A 20,854-nucleotide genomic window follows, 5' to 3' on the forward strand; every position below is an offset into this window, starting at 1 on the left:
ACTACCTTATGACCCAACAATTCCACTCCTAGGTATCTATCCAGAGAAATCCAAAACACTAATTTGAAAAAATTTATGCACTCCGATGTTTACTGCAGCACTATACACAAAAGTCAAGACGTGGAAACAACCGAAATGCCCATCAGTAGATGACTGGATTAAGAAACTATGGTACATTTACACAATGGAGCATTACTCAGCCATTAAGAAGAAGGAAATCTTACCATTTGCAACAATACGGATGGACCTAGAGAACATTGTGCTAAGAGAAATAAGTCAGATTGAGAAAGACAAATACCATATGATCTGACCTCTGCAGTGTACACCTAAAGCTGAATAATAATGCATGTCAACTATAATTTTATACATATATATATTTTTCCGTACATCTCTATTCCTTATGCTGTACTCCACATCCTGTGACTGTATACATATTATATATGTATACATATACTATATACATATGTATACATATACATGTATATATAGTCATAACTATAATGTCTAACTATTACATTGTTTTGTACACCTGAAGCTAATAATTAAAAAAAATCAAAACAAACAAAAACCAAGATAATTATCTGTGGATCAAACTTTGACCTGAAGTGCACACCACTGGTTGCAGTCTGGAATGGCCTACCAGGCTCAGTACCGGACACAGATGGTGGTGACCTGATGGAGCCCGGTCCAGGGAGAACAGGGGCTAAAAGCCCTTCACACACAGCAGTCAATGGGTGTAGTATCACTGCATGAAACTGTGAGCGGAGTGGGTACTCATGCCAATGAGCAGACGATGAAAAGGCTGTGGTCATTGGTCAGCATTGTGATTATGGCTTGATGGGGTAGAGGGACAGGCAGAACTACCAGGCACAAAACCTAGTTTTTAGATTTAAACCCCGAGACATAGGAAGAGAATCCCTAGCATTCGTAGGAAGACCTGCTTCGCGAAGGTTGATTCCCGGAGGACACACAGAGACAACTCCAAAAATTTTGGACAAGGGGAGGTGATCTTAAGGAAAGAAAAAAACAATTCAAAAATCAAAACAACCCCCCCAAAAGCAACAACAAAAACAACCAAACCAAAACTTCCACCTAAGATGAACTTGCAAACAAAAAGTTATATACAGTACCAAAGTGAATACAATCAGTGCCAAAAATATAACGATAACAAATATAGGTCAAGTCTTACCGAAGAGGTGGACCTTGAACCAGACTTTTGGAAAGGTAAAAGTTTTGGAATGGTGAAAAAGGAAGGGGCATTTTGTGAAGGAGAAACATCATATGCAAAATCATGAGAGTTGAAAGTGGAACTGAAGCTGAATTTGATTTGTGAACAATGGGAGCGGGACAGAGATGTGCTGAGCGAGATAACAGCATTGCATGGGGTGAAGTGGAGGAGGGTGTGGAGGTCATTAGACATTTTTGGAGATGATGAGAGTGGTTCAGATGTTAAATGCTAACGTCTGTGCCATAATGATGCAATAAAAATGGAAAGAGATGTTTGAAGGTAGATGTTGCAAGTAACAGATTAGGTTAGCCGCTGGGGACAAACAAGAGGGAGAATTTAAATATTTCAAGTCTGGGAGTCTAGTGTCATTAAATTAATGGTGAAAATCAGAAAAGACATTCCCTTTGGAATAAAGAAAAACACTGAATTTAGTCATCCTGTTTTCTTATATTCTTATTTTTATTATCTATTTTAAATAGTGTAAGCAGGAAGATGGAAAAGCATGGGACGCCTAAGTACCTATCATCAAAATTTGACAAATGTTTACATTTTGTCAAAATGGAATCAGATTTTTTAAAATTATATTTATTGGGGTGACTATGGTTAGTAAAATTACATAGGTCTCAAGTGTACAATTCTGAAATACATCATCTATATATCACGTTGTGTGCTCACCACCCAGAGTCAGTTCTCCTGCCATCACCATATATTTGACCCCCTTACCCTTTCCTATCACCCCTCCCCGCTCGCCCTCTGGTAACCACTATCCTGTTGTGCATCGGATATTTTTAATGAAATAAAGTGTTGCACATACAACTACAGAGAAACATCTCCATCTCATCCCCTCCCTCTTTCCCTTTTTTCCTCTTTCTTACACTGTCCTCAAGGGTCACTCGGCTGTAGAGGTTTCTATATTTTTCCTACAGCTGGATGTTCCTATAATATATAGAATTATTTTGTGTACCTTAAAAATTCACATAAAATCATTCTGCATATTTTTTGCAACTTTTTAATTTCTTTTTTTCCTCACTATTATGCTTTAAACCTGTATTCATGTTGATGCAAGTAGATCTATTTTATTGCTATATCATATTTGAAGAAAACTAGATATATGGAAGGTCAGGTGAGAGAGTGGACCTGTACGTGTTGATTTGAAGCCTATAAACATGGAGAGAATAACTGAACTATGAGTATGGATTTATTTTCTAGGCTAGACTGAGGCATCCACTAGACTCAGTTCTTTGAGTGCAACGACCCTTATTGTTGAAAGCCCTGTAGCACCGATCATGATGTGATACTCAATAAGTATTTGTTAAATAAATGAACAAACAAATGGATGAATAAACCACTTGTTTTTATCCCTGTAGTATGTGCAAAGCACAGCCAGGAAACTGGCAACCACAGGTAAAATCTGAACTATAAATGAATTTTGCTAGCCAATGCAGTATTTTCTCAATAGAATCAACATTTTAAAATTGGGAGATTTCACATTTAAAAACCAGATTCCTGGCTTTTATTCCAAAATCGAAATGTCTGACAATAACGGGCTTGTACTTCTGCCTGACAACAAGCAAAGTGAGTAGCTACAACCACCTTTAAACAGGCTGCATGTTTCTAGGATGACATCTCCACTTCCCATTGCTGTTCTGACACCAAGGCAATTGTCAGCAATCATGGATTATTGCTTGACTGTTGTTTTTCTTATGGTAGGAAATATTTCATTGTATCCTAGCCTCTAAGAAAGAGGAAACAAATACAGATGGACTGAGAGGGCTCGCTGTGCCGTGAAAAATTGGAGAGGACATATATTTCTTTGCAAAATTCAAGGCTGTATCCTTAGGTGTTTAAAATGCAAACTGTGTGTCCAGGTCAGACAGTCTAGGTCATGGGGGAATGGTGCTTATTTATTAAATAAATATTAAATGCTTGGCTCCTGTCGGCATTTCAGTTTGTAATCCAACTCTTCGTACTCAGATTCATTGGGGAATTCACTATTTCCATGAACTGTAAAGAGAGAACTTTCCTCTTTAGCTTTTTAGTATACTCGTACGAGTATATTTTTAGTCTTCCTCCCAATGGACAATTCTGTCTAATAACCTGAAAAACTTCCTAATCTCTATTTTTTCTATTAGATTGACCCAATAGGGCCAATCATAACTTTGGCCAAACTTGTTATCAGCACATGGAGGCCTGGCAATTAAGTTCGCAAATTTGTTGCAAGGTTGGTAACCTTTTTTGATATCAGAGGGATTATTCATTATGAATTTGTACTAACTGGACAAACAGTCAACCAAGTTTACTATTTGGGAGTGTTGAAAAGGCTGCATGAAAAAGTTAGACAAAAATGACCTGAACTTTTCACCAACAATTCATGGCTCTTGCATCATGACAATGCACCAGCTCACACGGCACTGTCTGGGAGGGAGTTTTTAGCCAGTAAACAAATAACTGTATTGAAACACCCTCACCTGATCTGGCCCCCAGTGACTTCTTTCTTTATGTAAGGATAAAGGAAATATTGAGAGGAAAACATTTTGATGGCATTCAGGACATCAGGGTAATATGATGACAGCTCTGATGCCCATTCCAGAAAAAAAGTTCCAAAATTGCTTTGAAGGGTGGACTAGGCACTGGCGTTGGTGCATAGCTTCTCAAGGGGAGTACTTCAAAGGTGACTGTGGTGATATTCAGCAGTGAGGTATGTAGCACTTTTTCTAGGATGAGTTTGTGAAGTTAATTGTCTGATCTCGTATATTTCTAAAAACTGAAATTAGTTTGATTTACTAATTTCCCAGAGCTTTACCTCACATGTAGTAGGTGCTCAATAAATATCTGTGAATAAATGAATGAATAAAGCTGTCATTGTACATTCCTTTTTGAAAATAACTTGGCCTTAGTTCCCTCAAAACAAAACATGTATTTTTTGTGTGTTGTGTGTGTGTTTGTCTGTGTGTGTGTGTGTGTGGGGGAATCCTGCTAAAACATTTTTTTTCAAAACAGAACATTTAAAAGCTACATTTCCACATGCAGGTAATACAGTGCCACACAGCCCTTGTGGATGTGACTGTCCATGTATTATTTCCATTTTATAGGCTCCTAACAAAGAACATACACACTGGCCTCTGCGTAGATTCTAATTTAACGTTCACTGCATAGGTACACTGAGCTCAGTCTAATAGAACAATTCTTTTCCTTTCAAGTGGTTGCTCATTCTGTCAGTGTATCCAGTATGTCCTCTAAACATGGACATTTAAAAGATATATTTCTTGAAGGACCTAGTTTTGTACCATATACCCACTAGAGGCTCAATAACTGTTAACTTTTGGTGAATTGTTGCCATGCAATTCTCCTGTAAACTCTCTCTAGTGGAAAAGGAAAAGAAGTTCTACCTTGCTTTTAACCCAAAAAATGGTCTTCCAGAGTACAAATTCCCTAAATATATCTCAAGCTAACACACAGGTTCTACACGCAAAATAAACAAAGGATTGTTTTTCTATTTAAATGATTCTGTTTGCTGTGCAAAGATAGCAATCAAAATAAATCAATGTTCATGGTCCTCTGGAGAGAAAAACTGTAAACTATCTATTGTTTTCTATGATTCTCATGTTGGTGCCTAAACTACATAAGATTCAACTATTCTCTGGTGAACTGTTGGCCACCTTTGAGGCTAAGGAATCAATATTGTGTCCTCATTAGAATTTTCTTCATATGTCTTCAAGTCTAAGTCTGCCGTTAAAATGATCTCTAGCATTCATGCCCTAAAATAGCTAACTATTAAATACTGAAATCAATATCATAACATAAAATACCACCTACTACAATGATGGGCCTATATATTCAAATGAATGGCAATATCTTAGTGTTAGAATATTGATCAAATTGTTCCTGTGTCACTGCTAAATATTTAATGCTGTTTGAGGCAAGAAGGAAAATGATTTAATCCATGAATTATCCTCTTATGGATATTTTAAATCAAGAACCTATTCCTCAGCTAACGACCTAGTATCAGTTGGTTATTATTAATCCAGGGTCTATGACTAAATCTATACGTACATTGTAAAATTATAACATTTCAAATGTTTGTATTTTATGGGAACATAACACTATCCAATATGTATATAAAATTTTCACAGCACTTGTGCATACATTTCTCATAAGCCATTTTCAGTCCACTATTTCATATGGTAACCATATGCTACTAGCACATTCCTGTTTTGGGGGGAGATGTGTGAACAGAAAATTATTAATTTTATTATCAATTCCATTTTATTTATTTATATATTTATATTTCCTGATAGCCTGATATGTTCTAGGCATTTTGCTAGGTGCTGGGAGACTGAGAAGAGGAACACATGGGCCATACCCATTACATTAGTGGCTATTTAGGTATGGGAAGACAAAATGTATTTTTGCAGAGCATCCAATAAATTTGTGTGTGCATATGTGGGTGTGTATGTGTATTCATATATAACACAAATTATACACATATGTATTACTTATGTACAAATATATACGTTGTACACTACACACACATATATCATCTGATGTCTCTATGTATGCCATTACTTATACTCTGAACACACAAATATTGCAGTTGGAATGAATATTATAATTTTTAAGAAAATAAAAGCTTAATATGCAGATATATGGTGGCCTTCCTAGAAACATCAGAAATATGCTCAAATTTCTAGCTGTGATTCAAGATCCATGACCTCATAGAAACTGAGTAATATTTGAGAGAAAAATGGCTTCTATGCAGTCATCTGAAAGCACAATTGTCTGTAAATGTAGGAAGCAACCTGTGTAGCTGATTTGAACTCTGTGTGCTGAACATCAGTGGTCCAGATAGTTTAAAATTCTGCCTCTGGAGATTTGACTCCTGAGGAGTTTTTGCTCATCTAGAATTCCCAATGAAAAAGGTCAACCAAAGTCCCTACGAGTTAAAATCTCAAAGAAGAGATTACTTCTCTCCAAAACCAAAACCAAAACCAAACCAAACCAAACCAAACCAAACCAAACCAAACCAAACCAAACCAAAACAACTAGCTCTGAGAACAAGTGGAAATGAAACCCTGATTTGATTCTGGAAGAATCAGGGAGGAGAGAAAGAAACCAAAACAAACCATACCTATTACTATTTTCAATTTCATTTGGGAGCAGCCCTGTCTAGAAAATTTACCATAATCTATATTAAAACATGAGAGGAACTTCATTTGAGTATTAGATTCTATATAACATATATTTTACACTCAGTGTTGTCTAAAATTTCACTGAAGTGATGGAAAAGATGGGATAATTTATACATTTTCTTTTTCCCAAACTAATATTTTTCTGAGTCCTCATTTAGTTTCACTTTAAGTACTACTGAAATATTTCCTCAGGACTTTACAATGGCTAGTGTCCTATTAACATTATTTACAATCTATTTTTCTTTCCATCTCTGCCCTTAAGTAAGATATTTTAAATAAAATAATTAATTCATCCTGAAAATAGTCTTTAGCATTTAGAGTTCACCATATTTTGAACAGTGAAATTTCAGCCAGATAAGATTTAGACAAAGCAAAGATCTTTTCCTTCCCATAACTAACACTGCAGCTTTTCCCATTCTGGGTTCGGTGAGAGAACTAAGTCCTGATATTCTAAGTTATCCATACTCCTACGCATGTAGAATGACTGTAATTGTGTATCATCCTTGGGAGAATTAAGAAAACAGTCATTCAGAACACTTTCAGTGTTCTGTGTTTCAAAGGAGGAACCAAACTGAGAAAGATCCAGATTTACTCTATTCAAAATCTCCTGGAGAGTTTTCTTTCTAACCACGGCTAATACCATTTCACCACTGCTACTATCTATTAATCTTGATGGCTCCTTTTTTTGGTTTTCAAGCTCACCGTCTGCTATAGTCAGGAATCCTGCTTTCTCCCTTTCCGTCTTCCTCTCTAGATCCCTTTCCCATTTCCCCATTCCACCCTCCAGCCAAAAGTCTGCACAAGTTAAACACAGTATGGAGGAAAACGTGCATACACTGTTTAACTTTAAATCTTTTCAAAGTAACACATCCCTTTGGGAGTGGGAGCATTCTAATAAATTTCTGAGAACAACTTTTGGCTGACAAGAGTTGAGATTCTTGTGCACTATCACCTGAATTATACCATCACCCGGAGGAAGAGTAGAAGCAACAGTTTCCTTTGATGATTGTGTGAATTATTTCGTGATGCTTTTCCCACATGTTATGGTTTACAGGCCTGCCTCTCTTCCTAGGATTTGGTTAAAAGAAAACAAAACACAAACACAACAAAACCAAAATCACCTCTTTGAAGTATTTCTATCACTTACCTAAACGTTGAAAACGATCTCAGGAAAAAAACCCCTCTGTTCTTCCCAGAATTATTAAGATTCTGCTCCATGTGACTGTGCCTTTCCTATTAGGCCACTTACAGTAATGACTTTTTTGGAGCATAATTCCTTCACGTTGGGCTCTCCTTTCAAAATGGGAAACCACCTTGCATTTCTTTCAAAGTGCAAAACTAGGACTCATTTTCTTCATAAGAACAAAAAATGGTAAGCCTGAGTCCTTCAATCTATTCTCTTGCTGAAGGAGCCAGTTTTCCACTGCTGACTACTGCTCTACCCTTCCTCGCTTTATCACACTGGGATGAGGTAAGATTTTTTTTTTTTGTCGTGTTCATTGATCTTTTTTGCCTTTGATCCCATAAACAGGAGCTAAGAGTCAAGCTGTACAATCTTGGATTAAAGCCTAGGCTATTAACGCTTTTTCAAAGGGTATGCCATAATACTCCTGTCAGAATCATTGTGGATAAGAATGCTTGTTTGACAGATCAAATTCTAATTCTAAATGGTGTAGCATTCCCTACTTGTTAACCTTTATCAAGATAACTTGATACTGTTTTGAGCTCAATTGGAATTATGCTCACAGATTCTACCAAATTAAAACATGACCATATTATCAGGGTGTATAGATTATTGCTGTAAAGAATTTAGCATAAGATACAAATATACTTATGATATAAACATTTATATTTGGCTGACATTCTCTGATATATAAATGACAAACTAAATCTCCCCGCCCCCAGAAGGGGGAGGAGAGTAGTTTGTCATTTATATATCAGAGAATGTCATTTATATATTAGAGAATGTCATTAGAGATTGTACTCACTAAGCTTCCTGGGATTAGGGCATAGAAAACTTTATTGCCAGACTCCTCAGGAAGTAGTTGTATTCAAAATCAGGCAGTGTATAAGGATCATTTGCCTCTTTCATCATTTAGGTGGCCAACCACTACCAGCTGCCTTTTAAATGCCATGAATTCAAATCATCTCTTTTGTGTTGCATGGCACATAATTTAGTGGTTTCATAGAATTGGCTTGAAATGATTTGACAGATACAAAATGCAGATAGCTTTGCTCTTTGGAGGTATGGAGGGTGGGGGAGGGTTCTAATCTAACTGCAGAGGTGTCTGCAGTATATTTCTGTGTGAAAATGGGAGGAGCATGCTGAGGAAAGAATTTGTCAGATTCCTAAGTTTTTGTACCAAGATGCAAACTTCAACATATCTGATCACTAATGACTGGTGCTTCTTTCTATGTTCGCTTCGCTCCAACCCGCATTGAGATAAACTCCTGTTTTCCAAAATCTGTTTTCTGCGGTGTTAGTGTTACTTGAAAAAATGTCCCATGATCAAATGAATTGAGAAAATACTGGGTGAATTCAAATTAATTAGCTTTATTTTCTATTGAACTTGTAAGGGCCTTTAATATGCTAATATAGTTTTTGAATCTACAAAGGAAGATTATAGTTTGATGCATTTGCCATGAAAATTTAACTTGAACCCATTTTCGATGGCATAACTACTATTAATATCTAGCATAATTAGTTTTCTAAAGAACAAAGGTTGGGAAATGCTCCAGATAGCAATATACCCAGACTTTAATACCTGCACTTTGAAATTACTTTCCTGCATTACGATATAGTACCATGCCCTTGGCTTTTATAGTGAGTCAGTAAATTAAGAAAGAGCTTTAAAAATAACTTTTCTATTTTTTTGCCATAACATAATTATAGCATCTAACATACATTAGATGTACATTTATAATATACATTCCTTCTAGAATTTATTGCCACCACTGATTATCTCTCCAAGCATTTTTAAATTTTTGTTTATTTTTTAACAGGCATTGAAATGTGTACACACAATAACAACTTATTTTTTCTCTTTGACTCCTAGGGAGCTCACACTCAAATGTGCCTTAATATAACAAGCAACCCAAAAATATTCTGGGTTGCTGAGAATTTTTTTTTCTGTAAATAATGTTTTATATTTTTTGTGTGTCTTGGTGTTTAGCTTATATCATTGTAACTGGGTTAATAAATTGCAGCCTAATAAAGGTGGTGACAAATACAAAGGCCTATAGGCATGTTATACCTACCTATTCCTCACTAACTCCATGCCAAAACAATAGGACTTTACTCTGAGGGTCCACATCACTGCAGATGTAGGAGTTTCTTAAAAGATTGGTTTTCTAGTTTTAGACTAGGGAACAATACTATAATGGAGGGTGGCTAAAAGAGAGGCAAGTTGACTTTCCCAGATGACCCATCCTTCCACAAATCACCTTATTTTCTACCCCTTCTTCTTCCTGATCTCCCCAACCAACACAAGTTTGGAGTCTGTCTATGGCTCCACTGCCAGGAAGCATGACTTCCCCCATCCATTTTTCTTGTATTTGCTCTGACTGCATTGTCTGCTTTGGTTTATCCACTTTCCATCTTTCAGAAATTTCTGAAAATCTCTGGTCTCTTGATATCCGCTCCTCCCATTTTTAGACTTGCCTTTTTTTACATTCATGCTGATATTTGGGATGTAGCTGAGGGAAAAGTTTTTAGACCGTGCACCTTGAGCCCCTAATCCTTACACAGATTTTAACATTTGGGAGGCATACGTTTAAAACAGACAAATATCATCTACACAAAAATATCATCAGGAATTAATACTCTTGGAAACTGTCTTGATCTGAGACTTTATAACTGACTGACTCTTCACAGCATAGGAACCAAATTTACCAACAAACCATTTGGAAAACAAAAGCAATAAAAGAAATTCATTTTTGATCAGTATTATGTCACTTAGCTTTACAGAATGGGAAAGACTCAATTCAATCAGAAACTCTGTGGGGTCCTAGATATAACCCAGATTGGATTCAATTGGGAATTTTGTCATGCAGAATTTAACAACAGAGTTTGTCCTTCAGCCTCCAAGCTCCCAGGGTGTGATTCCTGGCCTCCTGCCAGGATCTTCCTCCAGACTCTCCTGAGCAGGCTTCTGGAGGAGGAGGGAAAGGAGGAAGCATGGAACACCCCTCTTGTTAAAAAAGAAATTGGGAAATTAGCAGGTGTGAGATGATGCTGAGGAGCCTTGGAAATGTCCTGCGGTTTACTTCCTCAGGTGATATGAAAACCTGAAAGAATATTTTCAAAAATTAAGAGCTCTGGTAAAAGGAAAGTTATTTGAAACATTCCAAATCTACAAGGAACATGTGAGATTGGTTCATCCAGGAGATCTTAAGAAATTAACACTATTCATTCAACATGGCATTTTCTTTGCACCAAATACTGTGTGCTTGCTGGTGCTATAATGATAAGTAAAGGATATATACTAACTTCAAGGAATTCATTGTCTAATGGTTGTATGCAGATAAACAGATAGTCACCATCTCATTTAGAAAGCATAATGGAAGACATCTGCACAGATTTTATGAATACATAGAGCAGAGGTACCTAGTCAGTGGTGTGTTGGTAAATGTTTAACAACTGACTCTGGGGTTTAGCGGGAAGCCCTGATTTATAGCATATGCCAATTTCCACGGTGTAAATATTCAAAACATAGCTGATTTCAAGGTACTAATATAATGTCACTGGATGTGGAATTGGTAAGAAATGTGCAATAGCACACTTATATATTATAATAGTATTTCCACCATACAGGTACATCCGACTTCAGGGACATTGATGAATTTTTAGTATTGTGTACCTTTTAGTATAATTTTTAAATTGTAAGTTTATATACAATAATGGTTAATAATAGATGTGCTTAACAACTGGTTCACAAAATTCTTTAAAAATTAACTCTTGGCTCTTTTAAGCCATGACATGCTGGTTCCAGCATGCATCTACTCCTAACTGGGAGCTAGGGTGACAGACTTCTTGCAGGATACAAATGAGGGTGGGATCCTTTACCATACGTAGATTTATGCCAGTTAAAATTGGAAGGAGAAAGCTAATACAAGAAGGAAAGAGGGAGTAATGAGAAGAGCTGATGATGCCCAGAGACACAGTGCATGCCATATAGCCCAAGCAGCACAACTTCTAACCTTGCTTTTTCACTATGCTCTCTTTAAACAAGCACCTTCTGCTTAGGCAGGAAGGGAAGGCAGGAGTCAGCCCTTAGCTCCTGGAATAGTAAGGGCAGGAAAATCACATGGAAATAAAACATTCCTTTCCATCCCTATCTAGACATTCCTTCCAGTTTATGCTGATGCAGACCACCAATGGAGGTGGGGGAGGGGCACTTGATCAATGGTCCACTAACAAAATGAGCCAATGGAAATCCTGAATTACTAGTGGTGCTCATAACTCAACACAGAGTTGGGGGACCAATATTAGTTAAGGCTGTCTGTCCTGGTGTTCACTGCAATGTGAGTGTTTCAGGAGTTCGGGAATGGTTGAGTCAGTTGCCATTCTTAAACAGTATCTTAAAGATGTTTATCAATATGTGTACACTTAAATGTGTTGTAACCCATATCTGGCTTCATTGGATTGCAACTGACAGAATCCTGGCTCTCATTAGCTTAGGTGTTGGGGGAAATTATTGGCTAATATAACTGAAGAAGTCCAAATGTAGAGCCCAGAGTTCACGTAAGGTAGTTCTTGACCAGAAACTCAAGTGACAACACTAGGACCTGGTGTCTCTTTCTTTTGGCTCTATTTCCATGTTGAGATGGGCTCTGCCTTCAAAGTCGCAGGAAGGCTAATCTGCTCAATTTCTGCCTCCCAGCAGCTGAATAAAATTCCTGGGCTTGTCTCTGGCTGAAACAAATCTGATTCCAAAGGCCCAGTGTGGTCTCTACGAAACTTCCCAAATGGTTAGGTCAGTGGTTCTTAAAATCATCTGCACAGTGGAATCATCCGAGAAATTTTTATTTTTTATTTTTATTATTATTTTTTATTTCCAAAGCATAGACCACACCCCTAGTCAATTAAATCACAATCTCTGGGGTTGACACCATTGGGGCTGCCATTATTTTTTAAACTCCTCAGGTGATTCCAATATGGAGACAAATTTAGAAAGCTCTGCCTGGATTAGCAGCTCTAAGAATATGAGTTTTTAGGCCGGCCCGGTAGCTCAGGCAGTTAGAGCTCTACGCTCCTAACTCCAAAGGCTGCCTGTTCAGTTCCCACATGGGCCAGTGGGCTCTCAACCACAAGGTTGACAGTTCAATTCCTCGAGTCCCGCAAGGGATGGTGGGCTGCGCCCCCTGCAACTAGCAATGGCAACTAGACCTGGAGCTGAGCTGCGCCCTCCACAACTAAGACTGAAAGGACAACAACTTGAAGCTGAACGGCACCCTCCACAACTAAGATTGAAAGGACAACAACTTGATTTGGAAAAAAGTCCTGGAAGTACACACTGTTCCCCAATAAAGTCCTGTTCCCCTTCCCCAATAAAATCTTTAAAAAAAAAAGAATGTAAGTTTTTAGAATCTTCTGCTAACTTACAAAGAAAGTCAAGTTAGGTTAATTTCCTTAATGTCTACCTCAAAAACCTTTCTCCCTATGCTTCCCCACCTATATGACAGAAGTGTTCCTCTTGCTGGCCCAGGCTGGCTTCCATCTGCATTCTGTGCTCACCCCTCACACCCTGCATGTCCTTGCTCTAGGAATCATCCCGCCTCTGGTTTGCATCTTGCAGTTTCACCTCTCTGCTGGCTCTTTCCTTTAGACCTAAAAAACATGCTCAGATGTCTCCTATCCCATAATACCCTTCCCTAGTCCCTGCGGCCCACGCCCCTCTACCCCCAGAGACTACTGCCCAGCTGTAGCCTCACTTCACTGTCCACCTTAGAAGAGTGGGAGCTGGGTTTTATGCCTAAAACCCTTATCATCTGGTTGTGGACATGGCTACTCTGCTGAAACCATTTTCTCAATGGTCAGCAATGACCCACTTACAAAAGCAAATGGCTGTTTCTTACTCCTTTTCTCGTTGAAGGCTGTGCCTTCTCCCGTTTGAAATACCATCTTTGCTTTGCTTTTTGGATATTACTGCATCCAAGTGCTGCTTCCCTCACTGTTGTTCTTTGTACCAATTTTGTTAGCTTAGAAATGCCTATGAGAAAATGTGTAGGCTATGTATCCCAAGCAAAATTCTCAGGAAATAAGTATCAGGAGATTTTAAAGTAAAGAAAACATTAAGGCAACAATTTAAAACGCACAAAAATTCTTTCAGATGCTCAAAAGCATCCTTTGTGAGAGTGAAAATTTGGAAAAAAAACTAGGGAGATATGTTAACTATGGTAGTGGAATACTACGGAGACAGTAACATTGTCCTATGGCAAGTGTATGCACAAATGGGTATAATTTTAAGAAGAAGACGTAAGGCAAAAATATGTATTGCATATATAGTATAACCTCAATTCTTACCAAAAAGGACTAGAATCAATTGTAAGTCAACTTGTTTCCTGCCCCATCCCCCACACAATGGTTTCCATTATAACAACGGGAACGTATCTTTAGTGACATGAAGTTTTACCTTTTCTCCTAATTCACCTTTGTTTTGAAAATCAGAGAGAAAATTTTCTTAGTACAAATGTTAACTATTGTGCTTTTTTCATTTATTCAGCTATTTAATAATCTAGTATGAATTATTAAGAAGATTTTCCCCCATTTTCTAATAACCCAAGAAGCTTTTTCTGAATTTTGGTGGTTACCATTGACTAAGAAATATGAAACCATTTTATTTTATTGCTGTTGTAAAGGCAAGGTCAAAGATCCTCTTGCATTTGAAAGGTGAAGTCACATAAAATGATAAAAATCTGGGGCACGATTTTTCTTTTGGATATACATGGTATGAAAACTTAAACAAACTAATTACAAATAAAATTTTGCACAAAACATTTTCTTCTGTAGAGTTAATAAGGCACAGATTATTAATTTTTAGTTTCACATATAATTCTCAGGTACATAAGTAAAATAATGCCAAGAGACTACATAAAAAAGAGAAAAAGAAAGAAGGATCGAAACATTGACTGTTCCCGTATATTCCTAGAAATAACCAGAATACCATATTTTGCCTTCTCTGAAATTGTGGGAAATTACCAAAAATAAGTTTTTCTGCCAGAATAAAGTGAATTTACTAAGATTTTAAAAAATTGGAATAAATCAATCGCAGTGCAAAATCAAAATTAAACTATGCTATTATAGCTAACCTGAGCATAAAACCACATAAAAGTTTTCACATCTGATTTTTCATTTGTAGATGAGGAAGCTGAGATTTAATGAGGAGGTTCCGTTTCCTTTTTCTGCTACCCAGGGACAAATAGAAGGGATGAGACGGGATCAGACATCTTCTCATTTACCCTGTACCAGGGACTCCTCAGCGACTAGTGATGTGTAGCCTTGTTGGGCAGGTCTATGCTTCTCATCCCTGTCTCCTACTTTAGAAAAAGGGGTGGCAAAAATGAAATACTGGGTCTCATTTTCCCAAAGTGTACAGGTTAATACATGAACATATCTATCCTAAAGTGACCTTTCCTTTCCCAGTAACAAACCAGCTTTTCCTTCCCGATCAGCCACAGTCCCATCAGAAGGGTATGGATGCCTTCTTGTTCATAGGAGGTTATACGAGGAATAACCAAATATTCCATCAGAATTCCCATCCAGAAGATGGGGGAGAAATAAACCTGCAACTCTGATAAGTCTCAGCAGTTTTCCAAAAGCTTCAGAATACTAGCAGTAACATGCTCCAAGCCCCAGTTCAATGTAAACTCCCTCAGAGCACTGGACTAGGAGCAGCAAGAACTCCATCCCCGTCACCATCAGCTGTGCTTGTGGGAGAACACCAACCTGCCTGAGATCCCGTTACAGGTCCCCTTTCCAGGTGGGGTCTCTCTATTTGTGAGAGGCATAGTCCCCATTCCCTAACAATACATCAAACTCCAACAAAAAAAAGACAAGCACATTTTGTGAAACAACTCTTCAGTGCGTGGTATTTTTAAAAGTTTATAAGCCGGAATGATAAAGAAACTAGCTTTGATGGGATGCAATGAAGAGGTAGAGGCAAAGGAGAAAGGATACGTTTTCAGGTGAGATTTGAAAAGGGATGGAAAGTTAATGAGGTGGAGATATACAGTCAAGCTGTTCCAGATGGCAGGCTCTGACAGAGGAGACCAGTGAGGGTTAGCAGAAGGAGTGAGGATGGGGAGACGGGAGAAATGAGGTCCAGCAGAGAGAAAGCATTCTCAACCCAGATGATAATCAATTCTGAATCATATCACGGAGTGGATGAGGCGCCATTAGAGGAGACTGCTGGAGGAGCCGCACGACTAGACAGAGACGGATGGCGAAGTGCAGAGGGACCTAAGCAGAAAACGGGAGGCTATCAGAAGAGGAGCAATCGTGTTCAGAACAATGACATTGACCTCAGTGATGACACAGAATTCTTTGGTTTAGAAGAATGTCGCAGAAGGGAAGAGACAGAAAATACGCTTCCTCTTCCATTCAGACAAAAAAAGAAAGTGTAAATGCACTGTTGAAGTTGACTGAGATTATACATAGAAAATGAATTTCCGAATGGAAAAAGTTTTAAACCGCAGATGAGCGACCGAGAGTTTAAAGGGACTCAGAGGTTACTTGAATAACCCTTTGAAAGGTTATCAGACACATTGTGAGATTGTTCCTGTTGGAGAGAATTAAGATGAAGATTGCTGGCTGTCTAAGATGGTTGAGTTTCAGTTCTCTCAGGAGACAAGTCCGAGATTAATGTCTGACCTTTCCTTTCAAGCATGATGATTCCAGGATCGGGGGCAGTGTAAGGAGCAAAGACTGCAAGAGAGGGCGTGTGGTTGTGATCAACACAAAGCCTTTTAAAACTGCTCAGTGCCAGTGTATAAGCAAAGCCTCTGAATGCCCAGGCAGCAGGAAAGAGGAAGGATATAGAGGTTGGGAGGAAAAAAATCAGGAAGGAGAGAAAGAAGGAATGCACAGCAGGGAGCTGCTAGAAGCCAGCCACAGATATCTCACTCAGATACCCATTGGAACTCAGGTCAACAGAGCTGCCAGTAGTAAGCTGATGGGAAAGGGGCAGGGATAGTTAATTCTATTCTATGCCATGTGTGTGTCTGGACAAAAACAGGAAGAGAAGGCAAGTAGAAAATAAAATGACACGGAGGCCAGCTATAATGAATAATTTTGAAAACTATATTAAAATGAAGACATAGATTTTTGGACATGACTTTTGAGCTGGTAGAGAGAAGATAGGGAAATACGGTGAATTGGGACAAAAGAAAACAAAAGGAGTGAAAGGTAACCACATTCATGCTCCCTATGGAATGTCAGTAAATATTTGTTGGCTGATGTTGATGTTGGCAGACAGAATAAAGCTTGTGAAAGGAAAATGCCATTGCCAGTGGAGCACGAAAGTTCAGACCTTTGAACTGTTAATAAAAACAGTGTCACCTGAGAAAGAAGTAGAGTGACACCAGTTATCACTACAGAAAGTGATTCTTTGCATATGAAGCCATCCAATCTCAAGGAAAAAGAAATGACATGAGAAAAAGAACAAAACCTGTAAAAGCCTGAAAATATATTCCTTTCTGGGAAAACATACTCACTTCTGCTGAGTTACTGTAGCCCCTGGCAGAGAAGGGGCAGCTATGAAGGGACGTGCCAAGAAGCCTCGTTTTACTCACTCAAGAAAATTCCTTTGTCAGATGTGGCTGGAAAGCTGAGAAAATGTTATTTTTGGATTTGGCTCCAAGGCTAGGCAATCAGTAGACAGTCTAATTCTGGAGGAAGGGAGGAAGAACAGAGGCAGAAAGTAACATCTCTCCTGTAGATTTCAGTATTAGAAGTAAAAGAATACATTTGAGAGTTTGGGTCTGTTAGTGGCCCCAAGTTCCTGTCTTAATGGCAAGGGCAGGCCTTTTGAGTAAAGGTTCCTTTCCTTTTTTTGTTCCACTGTGGTAGGGGGCTGATAAGGCAAACAAATAGAAACAGTTCTTGAAGCCTTAATAAGAAAACAGACTCAATTCCTAAGTGTGAGAAGTGCTAAGTTCACCTAAAATATATTCTGTCCTATTACTGTGGGTTGTGTTTCTATGGGGGGTGATCAGAGGATTTATCTATAAAATGTAAGTTTTATAGATCTTTGAAAATCATTTCCCAGATAAAGAACTTACTTATAGTGAAAAATATATTGATTTTAAAATGCTTGCTACCCCTACAAAATGTTCCAGCCGAGCGTTCCAGTGCAAAAATGGCATTGCCTGGAACACATAGTAGGTACTCAATAGATATTTGTTAAATGGGCAATAGCTGAATAAAGAAAGCTGAAACACAAGCAAAATACTAAGAATGTGGGTGCATGTAGAAAATAGTTTCCCCTTAATTACATCCTTTTCTCCTTAAGAGAATTAAAAAGATATAGCAATTGCCATACTGCTTTTTCTTGTGGATGACATCAACCACAAAGAGCCAAGTAGTCTCAGAAACATGAAGCCACGCCCTCCCCCCCCCCCCCACACTCCTCTACATCTGGGTAAGGTTCTAATAAAGAACTTGAAGAATTTGCTGAGAGCTCATAGAAACTTCAGCAGACCCACCACTTTCAAGGAGGTCAATCCAATTCATTTCAGTAGACAGCTGCTGAGGACCTACTACTCTGTTCAGGGCAATGGGTTAAATATCTGGAACAGATGTATTAGGTGCAGCCCTCACGTGTATGAAGAAATACAGAAATATGCCTCTTTGGGGGTGAGGGGGAGGGTGTGCGAGTTGTGTGGGTAGGGTGGGTGGGTAAGGAAAGAAATTTCATCCACATGCACATCCACACTACTGCACCCCCCAAAACAAACAAACAAACAAATAAACAAAGACGGGGCATTTAAGATTGTAAGTACATATATTTCTTGGTTTCAGTATTACAGGGTAAGAAAAATAGCACCACTGGTAGGGGGAGGGGTGCTGGAACTCAATGATTTCCCTTGGGAACAGGTAGGCTGGTGGGCCTTGGACTTCGACTGGCCTGTAGGGGGCTGGCAAGGCAAGGTGTTCTCCTACTCAGGTACATCCGGGCCAACATCTGAACATCCAGTCAAGCACCAAGAAAAGTCAAATGACAACAGCCAATGGATTTCACGTGGAGATTTTATTTTAGTCACCAAGTGGCAGTATTAGCTAAATACCATATAGAAAAGAGCCGATACGAAGATTTGGGGGGGAAATATGAAATACCAACTACAAAGAAGGTATCAATACTTTCCTCATTTATCTAGATTTTTAACAACTGTCTTAGGAAACACGTCAATTTCCTTTGACTGCATGAGATTGATGATTCCATAAGACTCAGAAAACTGGAAAAAGTTGAAAAATATTTGTAAGCACTACAAATTGCTTGGGTTTCCTCTCATCCTAGTATGTAAGATTTATAAAAGAATTTCTGATATACATGAAGAGAAAAATACTGATTGTTTCATGATTATAATGTAAGAGAAGCATCAACTTCTCAACATCAAGATAAGTAAATGCTAAAATCAGCTAAGAACTTTATAGAATAAGAGACCTTTAGAAGTCTTGGTCAAAGCCATCACATAAAGAATAGCCTTTTAATAGAGATTCATAAACAGAAATTGCACATTTGTACCAAGTGCAGAAGATAAAGTCCAAACAGAATTTACTGCTCCATGCTAACAGCCTAATTTAAAATGGATAGTTTTTTCTATATCCCCCACCCCCGCAAATACCCTTTAAAGGACTTGCTCTGCTCTCCAAACAACTTGCAAATGCATTTGGTAAGTTAGGCTATAGTATTCTCTTTCCTGTTATTGACTCAAAATCTATTTCTCACTATTTGCTTTGTGCTCATTCCTCTGCCAAATAAAATATTAATTGCATTTTCAGCTGCACTGCTGGTGATCAAAGAACTCTGATATGTCAAGTTAAACTGATAGAGATAGCATCCATTAACATATTTATAGTTTCAGAGCTTCTGGAGCATAATTACATCCATTAATTACTTGACAGTGCTCTACATTATGGGCTCAAAAAGAAAGGTGCCCGCAGCTACACACTTTTACCCAGAGTACAGTTTTGTTCATTTTTTTAAATAATAAATTCTCTCTAAAGAAGATTCAAGCTAAAGGAAAGGAGGCAAGCAGGCTCCCATCGCTATACACACCTAAGGTGAGCAACCATTCACTAACTTTGGAATAGAGGCTCGGGAAGTAAACGGGATGGCATAGGTGGCGTGATTTCAAAAGAAGGCATATTTTAAACATTACAGAGAGATTTCGTTAGTGTTTTAGAGTTCTAAGAGAGACAATCTCAAGCCAGGAATTCTTGATGATGACGCGGAGCACTCGTTCTTACTTTCAAATAAACTTCCTCAATACCACCGAGGAGGCAAGCACTTCCAATGACCTACATTTCTGAACATGCAATTTTAACACGTAAAATAAACAAATAAATAATTAAATAATTAAAGCCGTCCCGGGGGAAAAGCTCATACGATATTGGAAATTAATAGAAGGAACAATAATTCTGTGGATTCACCAGCTGTGCGAGTCCTGAAGCTGCCAGCTGCTTTTAGTGCACGTATCACGGGTAAGACAGTCACACACATTGGACGTCTCCTGCCCAGGTCACCAGCGAGGAAAACCACGGTTCCCCTTAATAACTTCAGCACCGGACCCAAACACATTTTCGTCTCAGCAATGAATGAAGTCGGTAAGAAAAGAAAAGAACACACACACACACACACACACACACACACACACACACACGCCGGGGTCGTGATTTCAGTGAGAGAACATAACCAGGATGGAAGGAAGGACAAGTAATACCGAGTCGACCTGTACATATATATCCACACCTATTTCACTTGAGTTCTTTGTTGCCTGATAGTAAATTGAGAAAAAGCAGTCATATTTGAGAGTAAAAACCATCCAACTGTGTTTATAGGCTACTGCACCCGACTCGGTGCGTGAATAACAAGGAAATCACCGTACCTTTAGTGAGTCGCCTCAGAATTTGACAGCGGCATTTAAAAGAGACAGCTATCATTCTTGCTCGCTGCTTTCCTGTGGCAAAGTGTACTCAGGGCTCTGCTCGGGTGGCTGCAGCAGCAGCATGTGAATGCCTCGCGCACCTACCAGGAGCAAGGTGGTCCCGGTGGGGAGTGACAAAGCTTAATTCCTCTCTTCTGATGCAGAAGTCCGCCACATGTCACCGGGCAGAGCTGTGTCATTCACTACTCCTGTCACCCCTGCCTACCTCCCACAGCCTCCTCCCCCTGCACGATCACAATGGCTTAGAAAGTAAGGCTGTTTCGATAGCAAC

At 38.6% G+C, this 20,854-nt stretch overlaps 1 protein-coding gene across 15 annotated transcripts in view; it reads right to left on the reverse strand.

Moving 5' to 3' along the window:
• The window catches only part of GRIP1 (glutamate receptor interacting protein 1), a gene marked incomplete at its 5' end in the record, with an annotated part of 621,259 nt that overhangs the window by 222,521 nt on the left and 377,884 nt on the right, over window positions 1-20,854 (reverse strand). For 4 of the 15 annotated variants that reach the window (XM_081058462.1, XM_081058459.1, XM_081058472.1 and 1 more), the window contains one exon: window positions 20,524-20,664. The exons of the other annotated variants lie outside the window; for them this stretch is intronic. In XM_081058462.1, coding sequence (XP_080914588.1) covers window positions 20,524-20,578 — 55 coding nt within the window. Of the gene's footprint in view, window positions 1-20,523; window positions 20,665-20,854 lie in introns of those variants that run through there. 15 annotated transcript variants of the gene reach the window in all.

This window comes from Rhinolophus hipposideros (assembly GCF_964194185.1).
Source record: "Rhinolophus hipposideros genome assembly, chromosome: 9".
Taxonomy (NCBI): Eukaryota; Metazoa; Chordata; class Mammalia; order Chiroptera; family Rhinolophidae; genus Rhinolophus; species Rhinolophus hipposideros.